The sequence below is a fragment of the Aythya ferina genome, assembly GCF_964211825.1.
Source record: "Aythya ferina genome assembly, chromosome: 19".
NCBI lineage: Eukaryota > Metazoa > Chordata > Aves > Anseriformes > Anatidae > Aythya > Aythya ferina.
The window spans coordinates 11,662,716-11,683,350 of record NC_140309.1 but is presented as its reverse complement, the minus strand read 5'-3'; the positions used below and the strand labels follow the sequence as shown (position 1 = coordinate 11,683,350).

Below are 20,635 nucleotides of genomic sequence, written 5' to 3'. Positions count from 1 at the left end.
TCGCCAGCACCCCCCAGCTGTGGGAGCACACCGAGGGGCCCCCTGCCTCTGAACACCCCCAGGACATGGTAGAGAGAAGTGGCAATGCTGAGGCCGAGCTGGGGGACCCATCCTGCAGCCCCCACACTGCCACAGCCCTTTCCTTCTGGGGTCCTACACCCCAACAGGGCAGCTAAGATTTAAGAGGCGTTTCAACTTTTTGGGAGGTAAATATAAAAACATTCATATTTATGAACAACTCTTGTCACTACCATATGCTGTGTTCCCTTTCTGTACATGAAACAAGCTGTTTTCAAGCTTTTTAATTATACAAAACTGAGCAAAGTCTTAGCAGAACAATTAGATAGAGGGGCGGAAGGGAAATAACTTCTCCCCATAACACAAGCAGGGATGGGGGCTCCTTCCCCTGGCGAGGACTGCAGGGATGGGGCCAGTTGTTCTGCCTTCCCAGCCGTGTGGTTGCTGTTTCCCCTTGTTCCTGAATCAACTTTAGGCAGAGCGATGCACGGGCAGCCCTGGCTCTGTGCCTCTGGGTGCAGTGGTGTCAATTGGGATTTTGGAGGTGCTTCCACTGCACCCCTAGTAAAGCGCTCCAGCCCCAGCCCAGGGAATCCCCACACACAGCCCCCACAGTGGCTGCATTCCCAGCCTGAACCAGCTCAGATCGGTTACTTCAGGTCTGTCAGCTCTTATTAATGTAGCTCGCAGCATGAGCAAACCAGGATAAAACAGCACTTTCATTAGCCTACGTGTGTGTTTTGTGTGTGCGTAATGCCCCACCCCAGCCCCGCTGCACTGGGAAGATCAGTAGTTGGCAATGAGGATTTGGGGAGCTGTGGTCTTCCCTCCTCACCCGTCTGCCCCCCAACCTCTGCCTCAGCCCCATTCCCTTGTCAGCTTCTCCCCCAAGAGCCAAGCCCCAAAATGCACCCATCAGCAGCTGGGCGATGGGTGAGCAGGCAGTAGTGTTTGGTGTTGGAACTACACAAACAAAATAATTGGAAAGTCAACAGTTCAGGGGAACAGAGCGCTGCAGCAGGCCCCTCCGTACTAAATATTACTTTAAACGTACAAAATGCCATCTCTCTAAACAATCAAACTCCGCTGCTGCGTCTCAGAAATTGCCACCTACGGCTAATGTTCCAATTTTAAACGCATCCTCGAGTCAATCTTTGTAAATTCCACATTAAATATTGATCAGCCCCGGAGAGGCTTGGCGCCGCGCGTGTAGCAGAGCTGAGCAGCTCTCACGCAGTGGCTGCTGAGCCCAGACCCAGCCCCAAGAGACCACGACCACCGCAGAAGCTTCTCCTCACCACATGAGCCGGGCACCGGAGGAGTTTTGATGATGCTCCCGGCTTTGGACCTCACCAAGATCCCCAGCTCCCTGCATCACCCGGAGGCGGGGATGCTGCATGTAGGGGTTCTGGAGCAGGAGATGGGCATTTTGGGGCATTTAGTTGGTTTTCATAGAATACTTACAATGACGGCAATGACAGCAGTTTCCCCTGATATTGACCCAACACTTGAGCATCCCAGCAGCTCCCGGCCCTGCTGGACACGAGGCAGCAGCTACAGCTCGGGGAGTCGTGCCCAGGTGTGCCCACAGGCTGCGGTCCTCGTCCCCCCCTTTGCCCTGACCGTGCTGCAACAAGGAGAGGAGCAGTAGCAGCAAGGACAGCCCTTCTTCCCCGTGATTAATTGAGGCCGATGCAGGGCCCCGAGGCGCAGCGTGGCGGCGGTACCTGTGTAATTTCTGAGGTGTCGCAGCTGCGGCAGCGCGCTGCAGCCCCGTGGCTTTCCCCCGGCCTCGTTTGTCACAGCCTGGCTCTGACAGAGCTGTGTCTGCAAGGCAGTGCAGCCACTTCTGGCTGGTTTCCTCCCAGGTCTCACACTGCTGTGCTTGCTGCTGTAAAACCAGGTGAGCACCCACCTCTGCCGTTCCTCCAAAGCTCGAGGACCCAAGGGTGCGACCAGGGCTCACTCCGCTTCCACGCTCCCAGCGTGACAGCTTCAGGGACCCCAAACTCAAGGCACCCTCCACAAACAGGTCACCGTGCCTGCCTAGAGAAAAGCAGACACCTGCCTCCTCCCGGGGTACCGCAGCCACAGGAGCCAGCGTGTGCAGCCAGGGCACTGGCAATGCCCTTACAGCCATTGGGAAAAACATCTCCTGGTGATCAAACTGAGAAAGTTTAGTCTGGAAGACTTGGGAAGAAAAGAAGAAGGAATTCCAGCCATTTATTTTTTATAGAGATGCTTTTCTCCTTACACTGACACTTTAACAAGAGCTTAATGAACAGCACTTTCTTGCTTTCGAGAAGTTCAGACAGGCCAGATAAAGTTACCAATTCATTAGCATCCCATCATGAACGTAGCCTCCATATTCCCCAGCCATATGGTCAGCACAGTATGCCTCCAAAAAGCAGGGACATCCACAAAGGCTTTATTGCCATCAACCATCACGTTAAAGCAGCCCAAGGTTTTATGGAGAACGGGAACATCTCATTTCAGGCTCTTTCGGGTGTAAAGGAAGAGGGTTTGGGCTTGGAAGCAAGGTGACCTTGTGGGAAGAGCATGTCCCTCTTACTGCAGACTGGATTTTAATCAGTAGTGTGGATGCACATCTCCAGGAGCTACCTGCCTGGGTGGAGACTGAGCAGCTGCTTCTGCCTTCCTGCAGATAAATCTCCGAGCAAGCACTTAAACCTCCAGCGGGCTGGCCTGTGTGCCCAGCCACGAGACATACCTGACCTGGAACCTCAGCCAGATGGGGAAAATCGCAACTTCTCCCCATTTCCACGGCGTGCAGGCCCAGCAGCCACGGTCAGCACCTGCAGACACCATTTGGAGCCAACACCCCACATATATAACCCTTTCTCCAAGCGCTCCAGCACCTTGCCTGGTAGACGAGTGGGCAGTGGGAAAACCCAGATCAGGGCTTAGCATCCCCAGCATCTGCCTCCAGGTCCCCAGCACTGTGAGCCTGTTTTCTAGCAAGTAAATTACTTCTTCCCTGTTCTGGAGCTCCGCCTGCGATTCAGTAGGACACAGCAGGAGAGTTTGTGCTCCTTCTGCATTAGCTGACCTGTGTCAGCATTTTATTCTGCAGCCCTGTAGGTTTTTTAGCTAAAAAAAAAAATAAAAAAATCAGAGGAGTTTTCAAAGCCTTAATGGCTTTGAAAACAACATGGAGAGTTCTCTTTACTGCAGGAGAGGTTAATGATCTCCCTCTGCTACAGAACTAAACCGGACATCATAATAAATAATCATAATAAGATGTAAAGTATCACCTGGAGTCATACAACACAGAGAGCAGGTAGGAGTTATGATGCATTTCCATTACTCGGAGCAACTGCTAGGTGTGAAATTTTCAAAGTAAAGGCAGTCAATTAAAAAAAATGGAAAGCAGAAGCCCGCAATTAAAATATTATTTAAACAGAAGGAGATTACATCTTGCCTCACTGGGGAGGACCAAGTGCTCCAGCTCCCAGGCACGGCACGGAGGCAGCAGCATGGAGCACCCACAGCAGGGCACGGACCCAGCACCGGACACCTCCATGTCCCTGGAGCTCGGTGTCCCCTCATGCCCACCCCCAGTGCCTCCAGGCTGCACCAAGCTCAACCTTGGGGCAGAGGAGCAGCAGAGCTCTCGTTAAACAGCCACATTAATGACGTTTCTCTCCCAGCCCTCCTCACTTCGACACAGCGGCTCGGAGAGGCAGCTTGGCCACGTTTCCACATGCAGGTTTTGCTGCTTGACATTTGTACGTGCAGACGAGTGATTGCCCACGAGTATGGGAGCAGATCTTACAGGAGCGACCCCATTCGGGTTCAGATGGATCCAGAAGGCCCTGCTTAGGCTCCGCAGCTAGGTGCAGGCCTCTCTGCCCCATCCCTTCACCAGCCGCATCCAGCTCTTTGCACAGCCTGGTCCCAAGGGCAGGGGCATCCATCACATCCCGAGGGCAGGGACATCCATCACCTAGGACGCTCCTATCCATCAGCAGACACCAGCCCCCAGCCCGGCCGGTCCTTTTGTCCCATCCCACCCGTCACAGGCAGATAAGATTATCAGTGATGAGCGCGACACCCATTGAGTCTCAACCCCGTGGAAGAATGGGGTCTTTTTTTTTTTTTATTTATCCTCCTGTCTCCAAGATGAGCTGTTTCTTGTCTTGTCAAACCACATCCTTTTCTTTAAAGAATCAGCTTTAAGAATCCAATTTGTCAAGCTGGACAATCATTTGAGAATCCATAAAAAGCCTCGGTGACTTTATCAAAAAAAATAAATCAGAAGGTTTTAAATGGTAACCGAAAGGGATTTGAAAATAGGTTGAGTGGCCTACATCAATTAATCTTCAGAGAGCCAGGGCTTTGTGAAGATGAAGTGGCAGAGAAGTGTCAAAGGCTAGTTACTGGGTTTAAGGAGATGGAAGTTATTGATATTTCTCCTTTCCTTTTTCTCGCTTTTCTCCTTTCCCCGTCTCTTCAGAATACAGACACTGAAGTAAAAAAGCCCTGTGATGGAGCAGGACAAAGCTAGCGGGGGGAAGGTGCCGGGGCCACCACTCCCACAGGGTTCCCCTGGGCTCCTCACCAGGGCCATGAGGGTGTCAGGGCCAGGGTCTCACCACGGTGCCCCTGGGGCACCCTGGGGTGCCCGTGCCTTGCTGCACCATGTGCGACCACCAGGACAGCCTGGGCTGGGGGTGTTGGGCACCACGGAGCACAGCTGGAGCACCTCAGGGGCAGCCGTGTGCTCACACCACTGCGTCCCTGCATGGTCCCCACCTACATCACGCACCTGCTGGCTCTGCTGCCTGGTAGCACTGGAGACACACAGGAGATGTGAGCTGACAGCAGGGCAGTGCTGGCGTGGGCACCTCGGAGCTTTCTGTGCCTCCATGCCTCCGGTACAGCTCCCAGCAGAGAGACAGGAGAGAGAAGGAGACAAGGCGGGTAGCTCCATCAAACCCGGGGCCTTAGCAAAGCACAGAACAACACGAAGAACTTGGTAAATGAGGTATTTGACTGAGCAGACACAGCCACCCGAAATAGCAGTGGATTTCCCCGAATGCTTAATGAAAGCTGACAGCCCATATTGTTCTCCACTTCCCAGCTCCGCTGCCACCCGAGAAACGCGTGGCCGAGGAACGGGGAACCTGCACAAAGACACCAAGACCCGAGGAAGACAATCAAGAATTAGAGGGACCTAGGGGATATAGAGACGAAAGCTATGGGCTGGAGAATTTAAAAAAAATAAAATAAAAAAAAAAAAAGAAAAAGACCTTGGGAGCAATAAAAACACCGGGCTTGAAGAAGGGACACGCTGCCGCCGATCCTGATAGCAGAACGCGAGGAGCTCCAGATGGCTTTTTGTTTTAGCGCAATGAAAAATGTAATCTGACAGGCAAGTGCGGGGCTGGATAATAACAATAACACAAATAATTTCCTTGAAAAAAAAAAAAAAAAATGAAAGGAATCTAACAGCTCAAAGGTACTCCTGTTTGCTGTGAAGAAAAGAGACTCTTTGTTACTTACCGCAGTCGTGAGCATGTTCGTGAGCTTTGAAATGGCATTTTGTTGCAGAAGTATGTAAGGACGTTTTTACTTACTCTCCAGTCTGGGGAAATAGATCCGACTTGGAAATTGGCCAGAAATGCTGTAAGTTAGGGCTCTGAAATGAAGGTGATAACTTTGCCAATTAAATATGGATGTGATTTTTTTTCCCCTCTCCTTCCCCTGAATACTTTTGCACTGTCATTAGGTGATGATATAAAGACATGGGCCTCCTGGTGCAGCTTAATTGCTCATATATAGAAAAATGATGAGCTCTGTTGCACTGCACAAGTACTGCTTCAGATACTTGCTGCCTTATTAATAGGTGATACCAACCTGAGTTTAATTCTTCTGCCCAAGGAAAAACAGAGCTACAGCGAAACCCCGGCTCAGCAGAGCACTTCAGCACATGCCAAACCACTTCGCTGAACAGCAACAGACTTCAGTGCGAGCTTACACTTAGCCACCCACTTAAAGTGTTTTGCTGAACTGGTGCTTAGAGCACCAGGAACAGGGTGGGCTTTTACGAAGTGATCTTATATATATATATATATAAAAGAAATATACAAAAATATAATGTATATATTGATACCCAGTGCAGATTTTTCTGTCTTTGGCAGTCCACTGCTGCCTCTTATAAGAATAAATAACAGCAATAATAAATGCAGCATTTGGGAGCGTACTGTTGCCATGTGGAGGGGGTTTCAGCCTTCAGTAACCCAGCAGCCACTTGGTCACTCCTAAAAAATTTACATCAGCATCCTGGGGCTGCAGGGGCCGAGCTCCAGTCCCAAGCACACCAAGGGGAGCACAGGAGGGAGCAGAACAAGGGAGGGAGAAGAACAAGGGAGGGAGAAAGGGAAAGAAGGGAACTGCGACTAAATTGGTGGCAACAGAAAGAGCAAGCAGCACAAATGGCTCCAGAACCGGTGTGATGGGATGTGACTGCCCTGGGTGCCAGGGCTGGAAGGAGCAAAATGGGAGAAGACCACCCAGACGAGGGGAAAGTGCTGCTGATTGCCTGGGAAAAAACTGCGTTAACGATCATTGGAAGGGACAAGGCAATCTGGCGGCCGCACGGTGTGAGGATTGCTTGCAGCGTGGTGGTGGAGAACAGGCTGGGATGGATCCAGCCCCAACTTGGGGGCTCAGCACAGCCTCCAGCAGCAGGCTGAGCCCTCACCGACTGCTTGCTGTGGTTTGGGGACCTGCACTGCTGGGGGAGCCCAGATACGGAGAGGGGCAGAGGAGAGGACCAAGAGGCTGGGATGGGTTTGCATTAGCAGGTTTTCCTTTACACCACTGGTCATGGAGCCACACAGCTGCACTGCACCTGTTGGATGGGGCTGCTCCTGACTTCAGAACCAGCTCGGGGAGCACAAGGTCCTGCCCTGTAGCCCCACAGGGACATGTACGGACACAAGAGCAGCAGGTTGGGTCCCCCAGCCCCATACAGCCAGGGTCTGACCCCACCGAGCTGGGGAAGGCTCGTACAGGGCATCCCTCGCTGCTTCGCACCTGGAGCTGCTGCGTGCTCCAGGCTGGGAAATCACCCCGCCAGGGATTTTCTAGAGGTTACACAAAGGTTAACAAACAATTAACGCCTCAGATCAGCACACCAACTCTGTTTGCTTCACTGCTGAAGTCTAAAGGCTGTCAGGCAGCTCAGCAGCATGGCCTGGAAGGCTCCAGCTCCCTTGGTACGCTTGCACAACCATGTCAGGCCTAACCTGGGCTCCAGCACAGAGGGCGATTTTAGTGATGAAGATAACACAAAATAATGATGTATCAATCCCCTCCACCTTGGGCATTTTTAGGATGTCTCAACTCAGGAACAAACATTTTTGAGCACTTTGCATGATGACCATCGGACACCAGCACTCAGGCGGGTTCCTCTCAAACAGCACTCATTGCACCATTTGGCTGATGCCCCGACTACTTCAATTTCAGGACAGGCGCGTCCCTCCCCAGCCAACCCAACTGAAACCCCCTGGGTGCTTCAGGCTCAAGGTGGGCAGTGGAGCCCCGGGGGCGAGCTGCAGGCTGCACACCTCACTCCAGGTCACCAAATGGGCCGGGAGCAGAGGCAGCAGCAGCAGGAGACCTCTCCCCGGCGCCAAGGTTCATGTTACGCCCAGCACATGCAGAGGTGGCCAGTTTCAAAACAATCACAATGTCTCTTGTTTCAAATGTCCCTCCTCATGCTATTATGTGTCTCGGATCGCTAAACACAATCAAGTTATGTTGATTTCCTTCCCGACATCGTAGACCAGTAGTTTGCTGTTCCCTTTCACTCGAGTTTCATTATTCCTGCTAGACAATTTCACTGCCAGGTGTACACACAGCTCCTCAGCTCCCAGCAGTTAAATCCAGCATCTCTATTCTCACTGCCACCAAACTTGTTTCACAAACTCCTGTTCGTTTATATGGCAATCCCACAATCCTAAATATTGGGTTTAGTACTATTAGCAGTACTCCCAACACTGTTTCAAAATTAAATGGGCCAGAAGAAAAACACTCTAAGATGCTCTCACTTGGGCATTTAGACTTTGAAGGGCATTTTAAAGACATGGGACATGGCCCAAGTGCAGCTGAGGTTAGCGAGGATTTCCCAGTTTACCTGAATGACAACGAACGGGGGACACTGGAGGGAGCTGCGGTGCCGCAACTCACCGCCCAAATCACCCCCGATGTCCCACGGAGCAGGGGACTGATGCTCTTGGCTGCAGCTTTTGAGGTCCTGTGATTAGAAAACAGAGAGCCATCGGCAGCAGGAGATGGAGCCCAGGTGACCTTGCTATACCAAGAAATTGCAGACACATATAATTGTTTGTTTTTTTTTTAAAGCTGCTCTTTTGATGGGCCCCACCATAAAGCCATACAAGAAGTACCCGGAGAAGCAGGGGCAGCAGCAGGGACACTTTCCCAAGGTGAGGATGAGAAATGTCCCTGGGAGCACAGTGGGCACAAGACCCACACGGAAGGACGTGTGTGCAAAGCCAGGCTCCCTGCCTGGCCCTCGCACGTGTGCCTCTGCACCTTTTTAAATATTTCAGTTCTTTGAGATCTCCATTTCACATTTCGATTTCCTGCAGTACGGTAAATTTATCTTTGTCGCCCAGCTCTCCCCAGCTCTTCCTTCCCCTTATCTTTCCCTCTGTACGACTGCAAACACCGGCGTTATCTTTGTTGTGATAAACCCGGCCAGCAGTGATGCACCGCTCACCGATGGCGCAGCCCCGCGCACGGGGGTGTCACGGCTCCACCACGGGGCCCCCGCATGGGGCACAGCCGTGACAGCAGCCAGGGGGGTGACCGGTCCCCAACATCAGGCCAGCACCCCCATGGGTCACTGCCACTGCGCCCATGGCTCGAGTCCCACCAGCAGCCCAGGGGCACCGCGTCCCGTTCCAGTCCCATCAGTGCTGGAGACATCCAGTCGCCTCAGCTAAATGCTAAATTTACTTTTTTTTTTTTTTTTAATGCTATCATATTGAATCATTCTCAGCTTTCCCACAGCTCCTCTTGCCTGCAGACCGATGCAGCCTGCGGACACCAAGCAAATGCCCCAGGCTGTGGGCAGGAGATGGCAGAGGGCAGCAGGGCACAGGGACGATCCCTTTGTGCATCGCTGCGCACCCTGCACCTCATGGGAGCCTCCCCATACAGAAGATCATTCCCCGTTTTGCCAAAGCACATCAGTTAGCCACACAGCTCTCACCTGACTGCAGCTGCATTTTGGGACGTCAGAGGCTGTAGAAGTGCAGAAGCAACATTTTGTGGGCAAAATTGTCAGAGGCCTGGGGAGAGAGGGGAGGGATGAGCTGATGGGATCCCAGGTGACCCCAGCCCACTACTGAGCAGCGATGTGTGGGACTGACCAAGGGCTCGGGATGGGGCACATATCGGGGACCCCAATGCAGGCTCTGGACCCCTGGAAGTGCAGAGGGGCAGCACCGAGCTGTGGGGCTGGGAGTGGGGCATGAGGGCCTGGCCCTCCTGACCCCAAGCTGCTGCTCACCAGCACAGGGACTGGTGTTCCTCCTCCAGACCCCAGGAGTTTAAATATTTCAACAGCGAGGAGCAGGGAGAGCATCAAGCGCTTCAGTGAGAAATGTCGTCCTAATTACAGCTTCACCATGCCGGGCGTGAGTTGGGAGCAATCCAGTGAAAACAGTAACGATAAAAAACAAGCAGGTAAAGTAAAGTCACCTTCCTCTTGTTGCCATCTTCGCAGCAGCAGCAGCGTCTGCGGTCCAAGCTGCGAGCGCGCAGCACCCCCTGGTGCCACCGCCTCTGCTCGGGGATGCTGCTGGCAGCGCGAGTCGGGGTGCCACGGATGGACAGAAACCCAGGTGGCTCCTCTGTGGTCTGGGAAAAGAGGCACGGATCCCAGCTCCTGCCCTGCTTCCCAGCCCCAACAGCAGAGATGCTGAGAGAAAAACTGGCTTAATCCCCCGCAGCTGATAATTAGCAGGGGGGAAACCGCCCCAGTGCCATGTGAGGACCCTTTGGATCTCACCACCTGCCAGCACCCAGCTCCCACCTCCCTGCTGGGGCACCTCGGGGGCTGCACCCAACCCCCCCAGCCTCCCCAGAGGGTTTTTTTTCCCTCGGGATCACACGCAGAAGCAGGGCACCCACCAAGCCCACCTGCAGAGAGGTTATTTACCTGCAGGGGAAGCCCCAGAAATTCCCAAACCCTCCTCAATACCCGCTTCCTGGCTGCCAGCAGCCACTAACTTGCCAACTGGGGAATGTATTTGTCTGCTCCCCTCTGTATATTTTCTGTTTTTCTTTATAATTTGCTAAAGAATACATTACAATTCATTATTTATCACACCCAGCAGTTCTGTGGCCCCGAGGATCGTCACCAATAAATCAGCCCAGCACCGCCTGGCACCCAGCAAGCTGCAGCTTCCCTGCACCAGGGAAGTTCTCCCGTGTGTTCCAGCCAGACGTGAGGGAATCTGATCAAGTTATTTAAATCCTCAAGTGGCCACCTCTGATCTGTCCTCCCCCGGCAGGAACCCCAGGAGCAGGCGGACGCTGGCAGGAGGCTCCGAGCACGCACCATGGATCTGTCCGATCTGGATCCGACACGAAGGAGGCGATGCAAAGGCATCCAGAGCTGACAGCGAGCCAAAGAGAAGGGAGAAGCAATTCAGGGAAGGGGAATTTGGCACTGGCACTGAGCCGGCAGTGGAGGATTGGACAGCTTGCAAGCGAGGCGGCTGGCTGGAGGTGATCCGAGCGCAAACCCGGCGGTGCCTCCTCGAGCCCTGCACAAAGTTGGGTGCCTGGGCTGGGTGAGGGCCATCGGCACTGCCGAGAGGTGCCCTTGTTCTCCAAGAAACAGCTCTCAGGGGGAAGGGGCCCCTGCTGATGTCCTGCTCATCACTGATGCATGTCCCTGCGAAAGCTTCAGCCTCTGCTCTTAGGGGAAGAAAACCTGGTGGTGGCACCCGCATGGCATCCAGCTGATCTCCCGATAAATGCCAGGCGGGTCACCAGGTTTGGGAAGGGAAACGCTGCCGGCACAAGGCTTCAGGCACAGAGGGCTCCAGGGGAAGCTCCAGCTGAAATTTCTCAGGTCCAACCTTCCCTTTCAAGCTGCCGCACACCACCTTTGAAGCAAATCACTTTGCAAATAGGAATTCATTAATTTTAAAACACCCATCCTAAATAAATGGTATCTTGGTTTACAGATGGGGAAATCAAGGCATGGAAAAATGAAGGGCTTGGTATCTGCAGCAGAACCTGGAACAAAACCCTCTCCCTGTGCTTTAACTACAAAATCATCTTTCCTCATTAGCAGCTAATCAGAACTACCAGAGGGGAAGAGATTACAGACAGGGCGGAGAGGGGAGTAACTGAGAGAAATACAGACATCAAAACAGATTTTCATTTATTTACTCATTTATCACAGTGAGTCACAGGCTTCAAGTTCATTCAAGTCTGCGTTAGCTTTGCAGGATTTTGGGTGCCCTCTCCAAAACCTCACAAGTTAATAGGTGGCAGCCGCGCACTGTCTCGGGCAGGAGAAAATCTGAAGTTTGGGGCTGATCTCAGGAAGCCTTATATTGCTTTGCCTGCTAGATTAGAAGGAACCACTAATCTCCACTTGCCAGCCTCCTAATCTTTATGGGAGCTCAGATAAGTTATCAGAAACTTGCTTATTAAAGGCAGCCCTGCCCGTGCCGCAGGCTGGCCGACGACTCCAGGCGCTGGGGCTGGCAGTGCCCCGCAGCACCACTGCATGCCCTGGGATGAGCACTCCTGGAGGCATTTTGCACCCAGTTGAGACACTTTCATCTCCTATTAACCACCAAAGCAGCTCCCAGAAAGCACCCTGTGCATTTCTGGCCCTGGCTAACAGGCAGGTGAGAAGGAGCCGAGCTCAAAGCCAGGCACCAGCCAGACTCCAGTGAGGACACGTCCCCTACCCCGTCCCCCTGAGCCCTGCCCCGTGTCCCCATGTCCCCAGCAGAGGCTGGCTGTCCTCATTCGGTGGCATCCACCCAGGACGTGGAGGTGCTCGGACCAGGTCGCTGCCCACGTTGAATTTCCCCCAACATCTCCAGCCTCGCGCACGAGAGCGCAGCAGGAAATGAGGCACATATTTTTAAATAAGGGGAGGAAATGGTGTCTTTGTGTCAGACAAGTGGAAGAAATCCAGGACCAAGAGACTGCAGAGCCTTTCCACTTCAGACAGCAGGTGCTCTCCAAGATGTGGTTATGGCAACAAAATAAATGATGGATAATTGCTTTTGTGACAACTTGCCAATTAAATTAGACTCAGCAGAATAACATAATGACAATTTGTTATGCTCTGGTGGGCACTAACACACCAATCATAATTAAATGCTATGACTGAAATAGAATGCTGCTGTACACAGGAATATATAACCCCAATTCCCTCCCAGTGAAACATTATAGGTTCAGACTTGATTTCAATTTCTGGAGGATAATAGCATTAGCACACATCAGAATGAGCTTGCAATATGCATACAAGCAGCAGCACAGAGACAGCAGCAAGGACAGCCGAGCTGCCCGAGTCCCAGCGGGGACCCTGAGCATCCTTCCTGGCATGGGGGCTCCAAGCAGTGGGGACATGGCCGTGTCCCCACTGTGCTGCGGGCAGGTCTCACGTCCCCGCTGGGCAGCGGGTGACTGGCCCCGAGCTCCATCCCAGCTCTAGCACCAGGTGAGAGCACGCAGGGACAGGGACAGGACCTCTCCTGTGGTGGGGCCAATGCTGTGCATCCATCACGGGCAGTGGACTGTGCCTCAGCGCAGCCCCAGCGGTCAGATCGCGTGAGCATCACGGGGTTGTTACCCCCCAAACTCCAACGTAAGGCCCTTCCCAGGGGGCAGCACTTTGCTCCAGCCTATATGGCTAAAAAATAAAAATAAAAAATTAATTCACTCATTGGAAAACAAAACTGAGAGGTGGTAGGAACTGAAGCTGCAGAACGCAGCCCCATGCGGGTTGCAGCAGCAGCAGCACCAAGCCCTGCTCCTCCAGGACAGCCAGCAGTTACCCAAATGAAAGCTTTCCAAATCCAGGTGATGCAAAGCAGGCTTTTGCCTTGATCTAAGCGCCAAGTGATGACACTGCCTCGTACCCAGCTCTAAACAGGTACAGCTTTCTGGAATATTCCATGGTTCAAAATGGGGATAAAGAGAGCAGGTCTGTAGGAAAATTATTCAAAGGCAAAATGTTTGCATCTTGTACACAGCGGGTGGGAGATGTGGCCACCCGGTGCTGCCGTGCGTTCAGACCACACAAAAACGGTGCTGGAGCACCACGAAGCTCCCTCCATCTGGGAGGGTTTGAGCTCAGACTGTCATGACTGGAAACAAGCAATATATTAACAGCTCATCTGGAGCTGCAATTTTACACGTTAAATGCCTTACTACCTGCCTTAACGAAGCTTGGCATCGGCACGGGCAGGTCACCTGGCTTTCTGGCACAGCTGGCGAGTTATTCTGCCGGCTCCAAGCACAAGGCCTGATCCTATTAAATCCTTCATTCCCCTGCCCTCAGCACGTACCAGCTGATAATCTGCGGGCGCGTGACCCGCGCCTGGTTGGGATGTGCTGCAGCACGTAGCCCAGCGCCCGCCCGGCTCTCCTCCAACCTGCTCACCCCTCACCCCGGGGGCCCCAAATGCACCCCAAGCAGCTTTTGTCGCCTCCTCAGAGACTTCTGTGTGCAGCACCAACAGCGGCACAGGCCAGGTTCACAGCACTGGGGTTCAGGAGAGCAGAGCCCTGAAGCCAGGAGCAGGCAGTGCTGCTGCCATCGCTCGTGCTGCTGTGGCAATGTGGTGGTGAGCAATGATAGAGGCGCCTGGCTCCAGTCTTCTACAGTCCACGACGGGCTCTGCTAGAGGGCTGGCTGAGTTCTTCATCCCCACGTTTTCAGGTGAGGCCTCCAACTTTAGGAATTGACCTTGGAAAACCTTCAGCCTGGCTCTCAGGGATGTAGAGAGGGTTCCCTCCTGCCTTCCATTGTCTTTCATTTTTGATGCCTCAAGGAGTAAGGAACCTTGTAACCGATACTTTGGCATTTATTGTCACTTTAAAAATAGCTCGGCAATCAGAAAGAGGAACTGCTACACACACACCACTCATCTTTCAGGAGGAAAGAGGTCAGCAATTTAGCTCAGAAAAGGTCACACGGCCACTCCGTAATGGGGTGTAGGATTGCAAGACAGCAAAAGCTTTGCTCCAGTCATTAGCAAGTGTTAGAATACCAGGAGACAGGTTTGCCCCGCACAAGGAAATTATTCTAATGCACAACTTGCCCTGCAGAGGCAAAGGGCAGGCGACAAGGTCACATCTGTGGCTTTGCCCCGCAGGAGGCAGGGGCAGCGCGGCACAGCCGGCTGGTAGGGGCCAGCACAGGGAGCAGGGGACAAAGACAAGGTCCGGGCTGCCCTGCACCCTCCTGCTCCCCCTTCTCTCTGTGCCCTGTGCCCACCCATATACCCTGCTTGGTCCTGAGGGAAACAGATTTCTTTTCACACATTTTTCTGGGCGAAAGCTTGGGCTCCTTTCCATGCTGGTACCAGGCTCTGGGACGAAGGCACGGCCAACATCACCATCGCAGGCATTTTCTGTATTGCCTGGTAATCCAGCCAGGCAGGGCAGGGCAGAAACGTGTGAATAAAACCACAGCTAGCAAGAGACCCCTCACCACCCCCACCTTCATCACCGTCACCGCCTTCATCGCCATTACCATCATCTTCACCACCGCCGCCACCTTCATCACCAGCACCACCTCCATCCCCATCACCTTCATCCCCACCATCACCTCCATCATCCTCCCCATCCCCATCCCCACCAGGGCCGGCTGCGGGCAGCCTGCGGAGCGCGGCCCCCCCCTAGCGGTGCCGGCCTATTCCCGGCCCCGGCCCCGTTCCCAGCCCCGTTCCCGGCCCCCCCGGGTCCGCGGGGCTCTTGGGGACCCCCGTCCCGTGAGCTGCCAGGAAATAATTCCCTAATTTGCACCAGGAGGGAACGGCACCTCCCGTATCACCTCTGCTGGCTCACTGGATGTTTATGCTCACTCATATTTATTTTTCCAGCTAATTTGACCACGCTTCAGAGCAGCAGTGTGAAGGGGCCCTTACTGCCACTGCCCTGACCTCACTGCACGCACCAGGCATCTGCAGGGAGCACAGGGAGGGGAAGCCAGGCCAAGGGGCACCAACAGCTCGTCCAGCTGGCAGCACTCTGCCCGGGGAGCAGCTTCCAGACACCTTTTCCAATGCAGAAACACGGAGAAACACTTCCAACTTCCTTCTTGGGCACTCTGCGTAGGAACTGACCCAGGGCAGAGTGTGAGGCTGCTGCTCCATTTGATTCCCTACAATTGTTGTTCCTCCAAGTGCTCCAGAAGACACAGCAAGCTCAGTAAGGATGCAGGGATGAAGCAGGTTGCAGCAGGTGCCGGGAGGAAAGGCTCTTTCTGTCATCTTGGCAACATTTTAGAGAAGTGACAACAAGCAGGAGGCCTCCAAGCTGTTAATGAAGTGAGTGAGAAACCTCTCCCGTTACGGCGTCCAACTTCACCGTACTGCTTTTTGTTTGGAAGTATTTCCACTAGCAGTTTTGGGCAAGCCTGGAGCATCATCCACAGCGATAATGTGATAGAGGATTTTTTCCAATATATTTACCTCAGTTAAACAAACACTGAAAGCAAAGGCAGAAAGCTGCAGTTGTAGGAGGTGTGGAACCGCTGGTCAGCCCTCTAGTTGGGCTAGCAACAACTGCTTGGCCCATGCAAGAGAAATTCACATCACAACTGCCAGTTTTCCTAATGAGGGCAGCTTGCCTTGGCCCTAATCAAAGCAGGGTCCTGTGATTTAAAGAAATCCCCACTCAAATGCTTGCCGCGATGACTGAAATGCATCGACAACTTACTCTCAGTACATGTGCCTCCTCTCCAGCACAGCCTTGGCCCAAATCCCATTTTAATTGATTTTTTTTCTCATTCACTCCCCACCTCTGTTTACATTAGCCCATCTCCTACCAGTGACCCAGCACAGAGGTTCCCAGACTTGGTCTGCGTGGATACTTGCACTGCATTCACCTCTGTACGGGGCTGCTACATGTGGATTTAGCGATGCAGGCAGTAATCCATGCTCCACGTGGAAGCACCTTGCACAGCCAGGCATCCACACCAACCCCCTCAGCTCTAGATTGCCTGGAGGTCACGGTCACAGAGGCGCTAAGATAGAGAGGCTGTTGCTCTTCTAATAAAGTCTTGCACCCCTCTAGAATTACTGAGCAGGATTAGAAATAAAGTTTGACCTTCCAAGGATAAGTGAGTAATTCCACTGTAATTGCACTGCAATCAGGAGGTGAATCAAGCCCTACAGAAACAAATGATGGGCAGCTTTAAGTCATACTTTTTTACTGCCATTACAATACAGGTGTGGGAGAGTTTGCTTGAATCGCCTTCAGCAGTGTTACAACACTGTTGTGGAGGAGGGGTCTGGAAGGCAGGTACAAAACCAAAAGGAAATCTTGACCTTTTCCTTTCTGGGGGAGAGCCAGAAGAGGAAGAGGTTTGCTTGACATGATTTAAACCTGTTTGTTTTCTTCTTGTTACTGTTTTTCCCTTAGCCTGAAAACAAAATTCTTAATAAGAAACAAGCTAGGCAATCGAGTTCACAGATGTGGGAAAAACGCAAGTCTAATCAGCTCTGAATTCTAGGATTGATTGCTATTTTCCAGCTTTTCTGTGCCCAATTTTCAGTGACTATTTCTGTAACAGCACTCAACTTTGTCTTCAGCAAAGAGTTATAACAGCGCATCCTTCACGCTTCTGAGGTGACTGATGGCATTAAGAGTCACTAAGATTTTCAAAGATCCAAATTAGTTAGTATTATTATACTTTATCCTCTCAGGAATTTAAGCAAGCAATGAAACAGAGAGAACATATCAGAACATTTATATAAATAGCATCTCTTCTGAATTAGCTATAAAAAGATGACACTTCAGACAGCTGTCAGAATGCATCAAACAAACAGCATCGGACACTTCAGCAGCAGGACGGTCACAAACTGTACCGTCACTGCAAGAAGTTAAGAAACATCTTTACTAGTGCGAATGAGGCGCCTGAACAGACAGAATTTCCCATTTTAAAGAAAACATTTAATTTTCCACATCAAAAGGTGAGACAACATTCAAAAATCTCATAACCACAGGCTGTGGGCACACAGGTTCCTGAGCAGGTGAACGCCACCTGCACGTTACGCCCAGCTGCGGGATGTGAGAAGACAACGCTACAGCTGTTAGGACACAGGGCTCTCCTTCTGTGTCTCTGTCAGTTCTGGTTTCTGCTCCTCCACATCTTTCTTCTTTCCCTGCATCTCCTCCAACACGCTTTGAAGTTGCTGATGTAGTACAGAATCCCTGGCCTCAGCATCTTGGTGACTCTGTTGTGTTACCTACAGTTAAAGACAGACACTCACAAAACAAAACCCAACCAAAACAAAGAAATGGCTGCAACAAGTTTCTTCCAAAGCACAGCTGAAGAGAGCAAAAGAAAGCAACAGCCAGTGCGTATGTCTGAGAAAGCTGACAGCTAAGTTCTACCTCATGCTTAGTTTATTATCAAAGTACGTACAGTCTCAAGGTATCACCAGGGCAAGAAATGAAAATGAGATCGCTGACCTCAAGGTAAAATATTAAAGCCAGCTGGCCATTTCATCTTTTCACGCGCTCGTTGGACATCTACTTGTAATAGAACCAATTTCTGCTCCTGGTCAGGCTCTTTTATTGAAAAGAGGCTATGGATGCTCAGCCCACGGGTAATTGGACAATTAGGAGAATAGAGAGCACATTACAGAAGAGAGTAACAGCCGAATTTTGTTTGCAGAGCTGCCATTTTTATAAAATCTTTTTCTCCATTCTTTTTGAGGTTGTTCAAACTAAACGGACAGCATTCTCAAAAGAACTGCTTATCTTTCAGACTTGAACAAAGTAAAAAGATTGCTAACCATCACAGAGCAGCAGTGTTCTACTCTACCTGACGCACTGTTCTGGAAGCATCGGTTTGCTTTTCTACCCCATTTTACACTAAGAGTTACATGACAATTATCTGAAGTAACAAGGAACTAGACTCCATGTGCCCAGGAGCCATCTCCTCTTTTTTACATCCATGAAAATAGATTCAAGACATGTTAGACAATTCTTCTGGGTAGTTATTTTCTTAGCAAAGACATAAATAAACGAGCCCCAAACTAAAAATATAAACAAAAAATGACTGAAATAAGTGTGTGGGCTTTGTTGTTATCGATGTTGGTTTAGTTTATTGAAGCAAACGGCAAGATTTATACATAAATTTCCAAATCAGGATTAAAGAACGAGAGTGATGCTACATTAGAATACTTAATTACTAAGAAGGAATAGAAAAAGTGTGCCAGCTATCTTCAACCCAGAAGAGGTTCTATTTTATTCTCTGGTAACTTATAGAGTTTAATTTGGACTAACTCCGTCTTAAGAACCTAAAAATGAAGCCTTTTGAGTCCACTGGCCAATTCGTTTTCTGAATGTTTAATACTTACTTTATCTGTTCCTCTTCTCTGCAAAATTATCCCACTGGCTAAAAGGGCTTTTCCTGTTTCTTCAAACAATTTTTCCTCTTCAATTTTCCCTTCTTCTTTCAATTCATTGTATTTCTCAACAAACCTAGATTTCAAGATTGTATTTTTACTCTCACAAACAACATTTTGGTTTGCTGACCTAAGAGGAGACAGGGACAAGTTTCAGAAGCATTTTTTAGTTTAATTACATATCAACAAAAAAGATTTACCTTTGGCACGTCGATTTGTAGTTCAGTTGCGATAAATCAAAAGGTCTTGGACCACTTCCGTATACTCTGTAAAATTTCCTGCTCAAAAAAAAAAAAAACAAAAAACAGTTCAGGTTTTCCAGCAATCAAAGAGAGACACAGTTTGAGGGAAATAAACAGTATCGGGGTCACCTCATTTATTCTACAACAGCCAACCGACAACGGGGACCCCGGGGGCCCCAGGACGGTCCCCGGGGATCCGAACGAGGCCGAACTCACGCTCGCACGGCGTCCTCGGGGTAGAGGATCTCCCTGACGCCGTCCCTCGCGCGGCCGTAGCGCGGCCGGGCCGGGCGGTACCGCGGCTCGCGGCGCGGCGGGCAGGCGGCGTACACCTCGAACCACAGCGGCTGGCGCAGCACCCCCATGCGCATCAGGTCGCGGGTCCTGCGGGGACAGGGGGCTCAAAGGGGGCTGGGGGGAGCCGCGGGGCCGCCCCCAACCCGGCCCGGCCCCCCCCGTACCGGCTGAAGACGCTGCCGACCTTCTGCACGCGGCTCCCCGCCATGGCGGCGCTAGGCCGCCCCTAGCAACGCCGCCCCCTAGCAACGGCCAGCCCGGAAGCGGAAGCGCCCGCCCTCCGCGCCGCTGAACCAATCAGCTCGCAGGGCGCGCTGGGCCCGCGGATGGGCGCGCAGGCAGAAGGAGTCGATAGCCGAGCGGGTGCCCACCCAGATCGGAGCCCCCTCCGCCATTTAAAGGGACAGCGCCACCGGGACCGAGCGCCCCCCCACCGCCCCCGGCACGGGCACGAACACGCGGGGACGGGGCCCTCGGGGTTCTTCTGCTGCCCTTGGTGGCCCCCGATGGGCACGGGGCTGAGACCCAAACCCCCACGGGCCTCTGGAGCCCGGAGGGTCCCCTCCACTTGCCTGGGCAGCACCTGCTGGGATCTATCCTGTTTTGGGGCTAAAAGTTCCAAAATAGGTCCCGGATTTATCCTGCTTTTGGGGCTAAAAGTCCCCAAACAGGTCCCAAATCTATCCTGCTTTTGGGGCTAAAAGTCCAAAACAGGTCCCAGATTTATCCTGCTTTTGGGGCTAAAAACCCCAAAACATGTCCTGGAGCAGTGTTACCGCATCCCAGCATGGGCTGAGCGGGCATCTCAGTGCTCCAGGAGCTGGAGCATGGACCCGGCACGGAGACCGAGGGATGCTGTGTAAAATATGCCCTCACACCCCAAAACCACACACACCCCACTCCTGGTTCCCCGGCGGCTGTTTTGGTTCCCCTGCCATGCTCCCACCATCACGGGGTGGCCGTGCCCACCCTGCAACAGGGCACTGTGCCTCCCTGGGGCCTGCGAACGATGGCAGACCACGATGGAGCTGAGCAGGAGACACGGCAGCAGCTGTTGCCCCGTTACACCCGCTGAGCGCCTGCAGGGTGCGGGACGTGGCGGTGCTGCCGTCTCCGGTTTCCGAGGGAGCCATTTGGGCTGCTCTGTCCGGCGGCTGCAAGTGACGGGGCAGGACAGCTGCTGGCCACAAAGCAACAGGGAGCTGCTGTGGCTGCGCTGGGTGCTCCTGCAAGGAGGGAGCACACCAGAAATGCTGCCCTGTGCTGCCCAGACGCGTCCTGGTACACACAGCCCGCCATTTATCTCCATACGGGAGGGAGGACGCCCATATGGCCCCACATCGTTTGGGGTCCTGCTGGCTGGGGCTCGTCCTCTGCCCCCGTGGCTCTCTACACCCTCCC

General features: G+C 52.3%; 1 protein-coding gene across 1 annotated transcript; it reads right to left on the bottom strand.

Moving 5' to 3' along the window:
• Nucleotides 1-17,210: 17,210 nt before the first annotated feature.
• On the bottom strand, nt 17,211-19,514 carry MRPS23 (mitochondrial ribosomal protein S23). The gene is made up of 5 exons (XM_084492887.1): nt 19,399-19,514; nt 19,154-19,321; nt 18,896-18,973; nt 18,648-18,771; nt 17,211-17,528 (listed from the first exon to the last, which is right to left on the bottom strand). Exons 1-5 carry the CDS (start codon nt 19,440-19,442, stop codon nt 17,373-17,375), a joined length of 570 nt encoding a protein of 189 aa, XP_084349013.1. The 5' UTR covers nt 19,443-19,514; the 3' UTR covers nt 17,211-17,372.
• Between the last annotated feature and the right edge of the window lie 1,121 nt (nt 19,515-20,635).

Coding starts and splice junctions, on each gene's coding strand:
- MRPS23 (XM_084492887.1), bottom strand. CDS start 19,442: ATGGCGGGGAGCCGCGTGCAGAAGGTCGGCAGCGTCTTCAGCCG. Junction 18,772..18,895: donor TACAAATCGACGTGCCAAAG/GTAAATCTTTTT, acceptor CTTGAAATCTAG/GTTTGTTGAGAAATACAATG. Junction 17,529..18,647: donor AGAGAAGAGGAACAGATAAA/GTAAGTATTAAA, acceptor CTTTAACTGTAG/GTAACACAACAGAGTCACCA.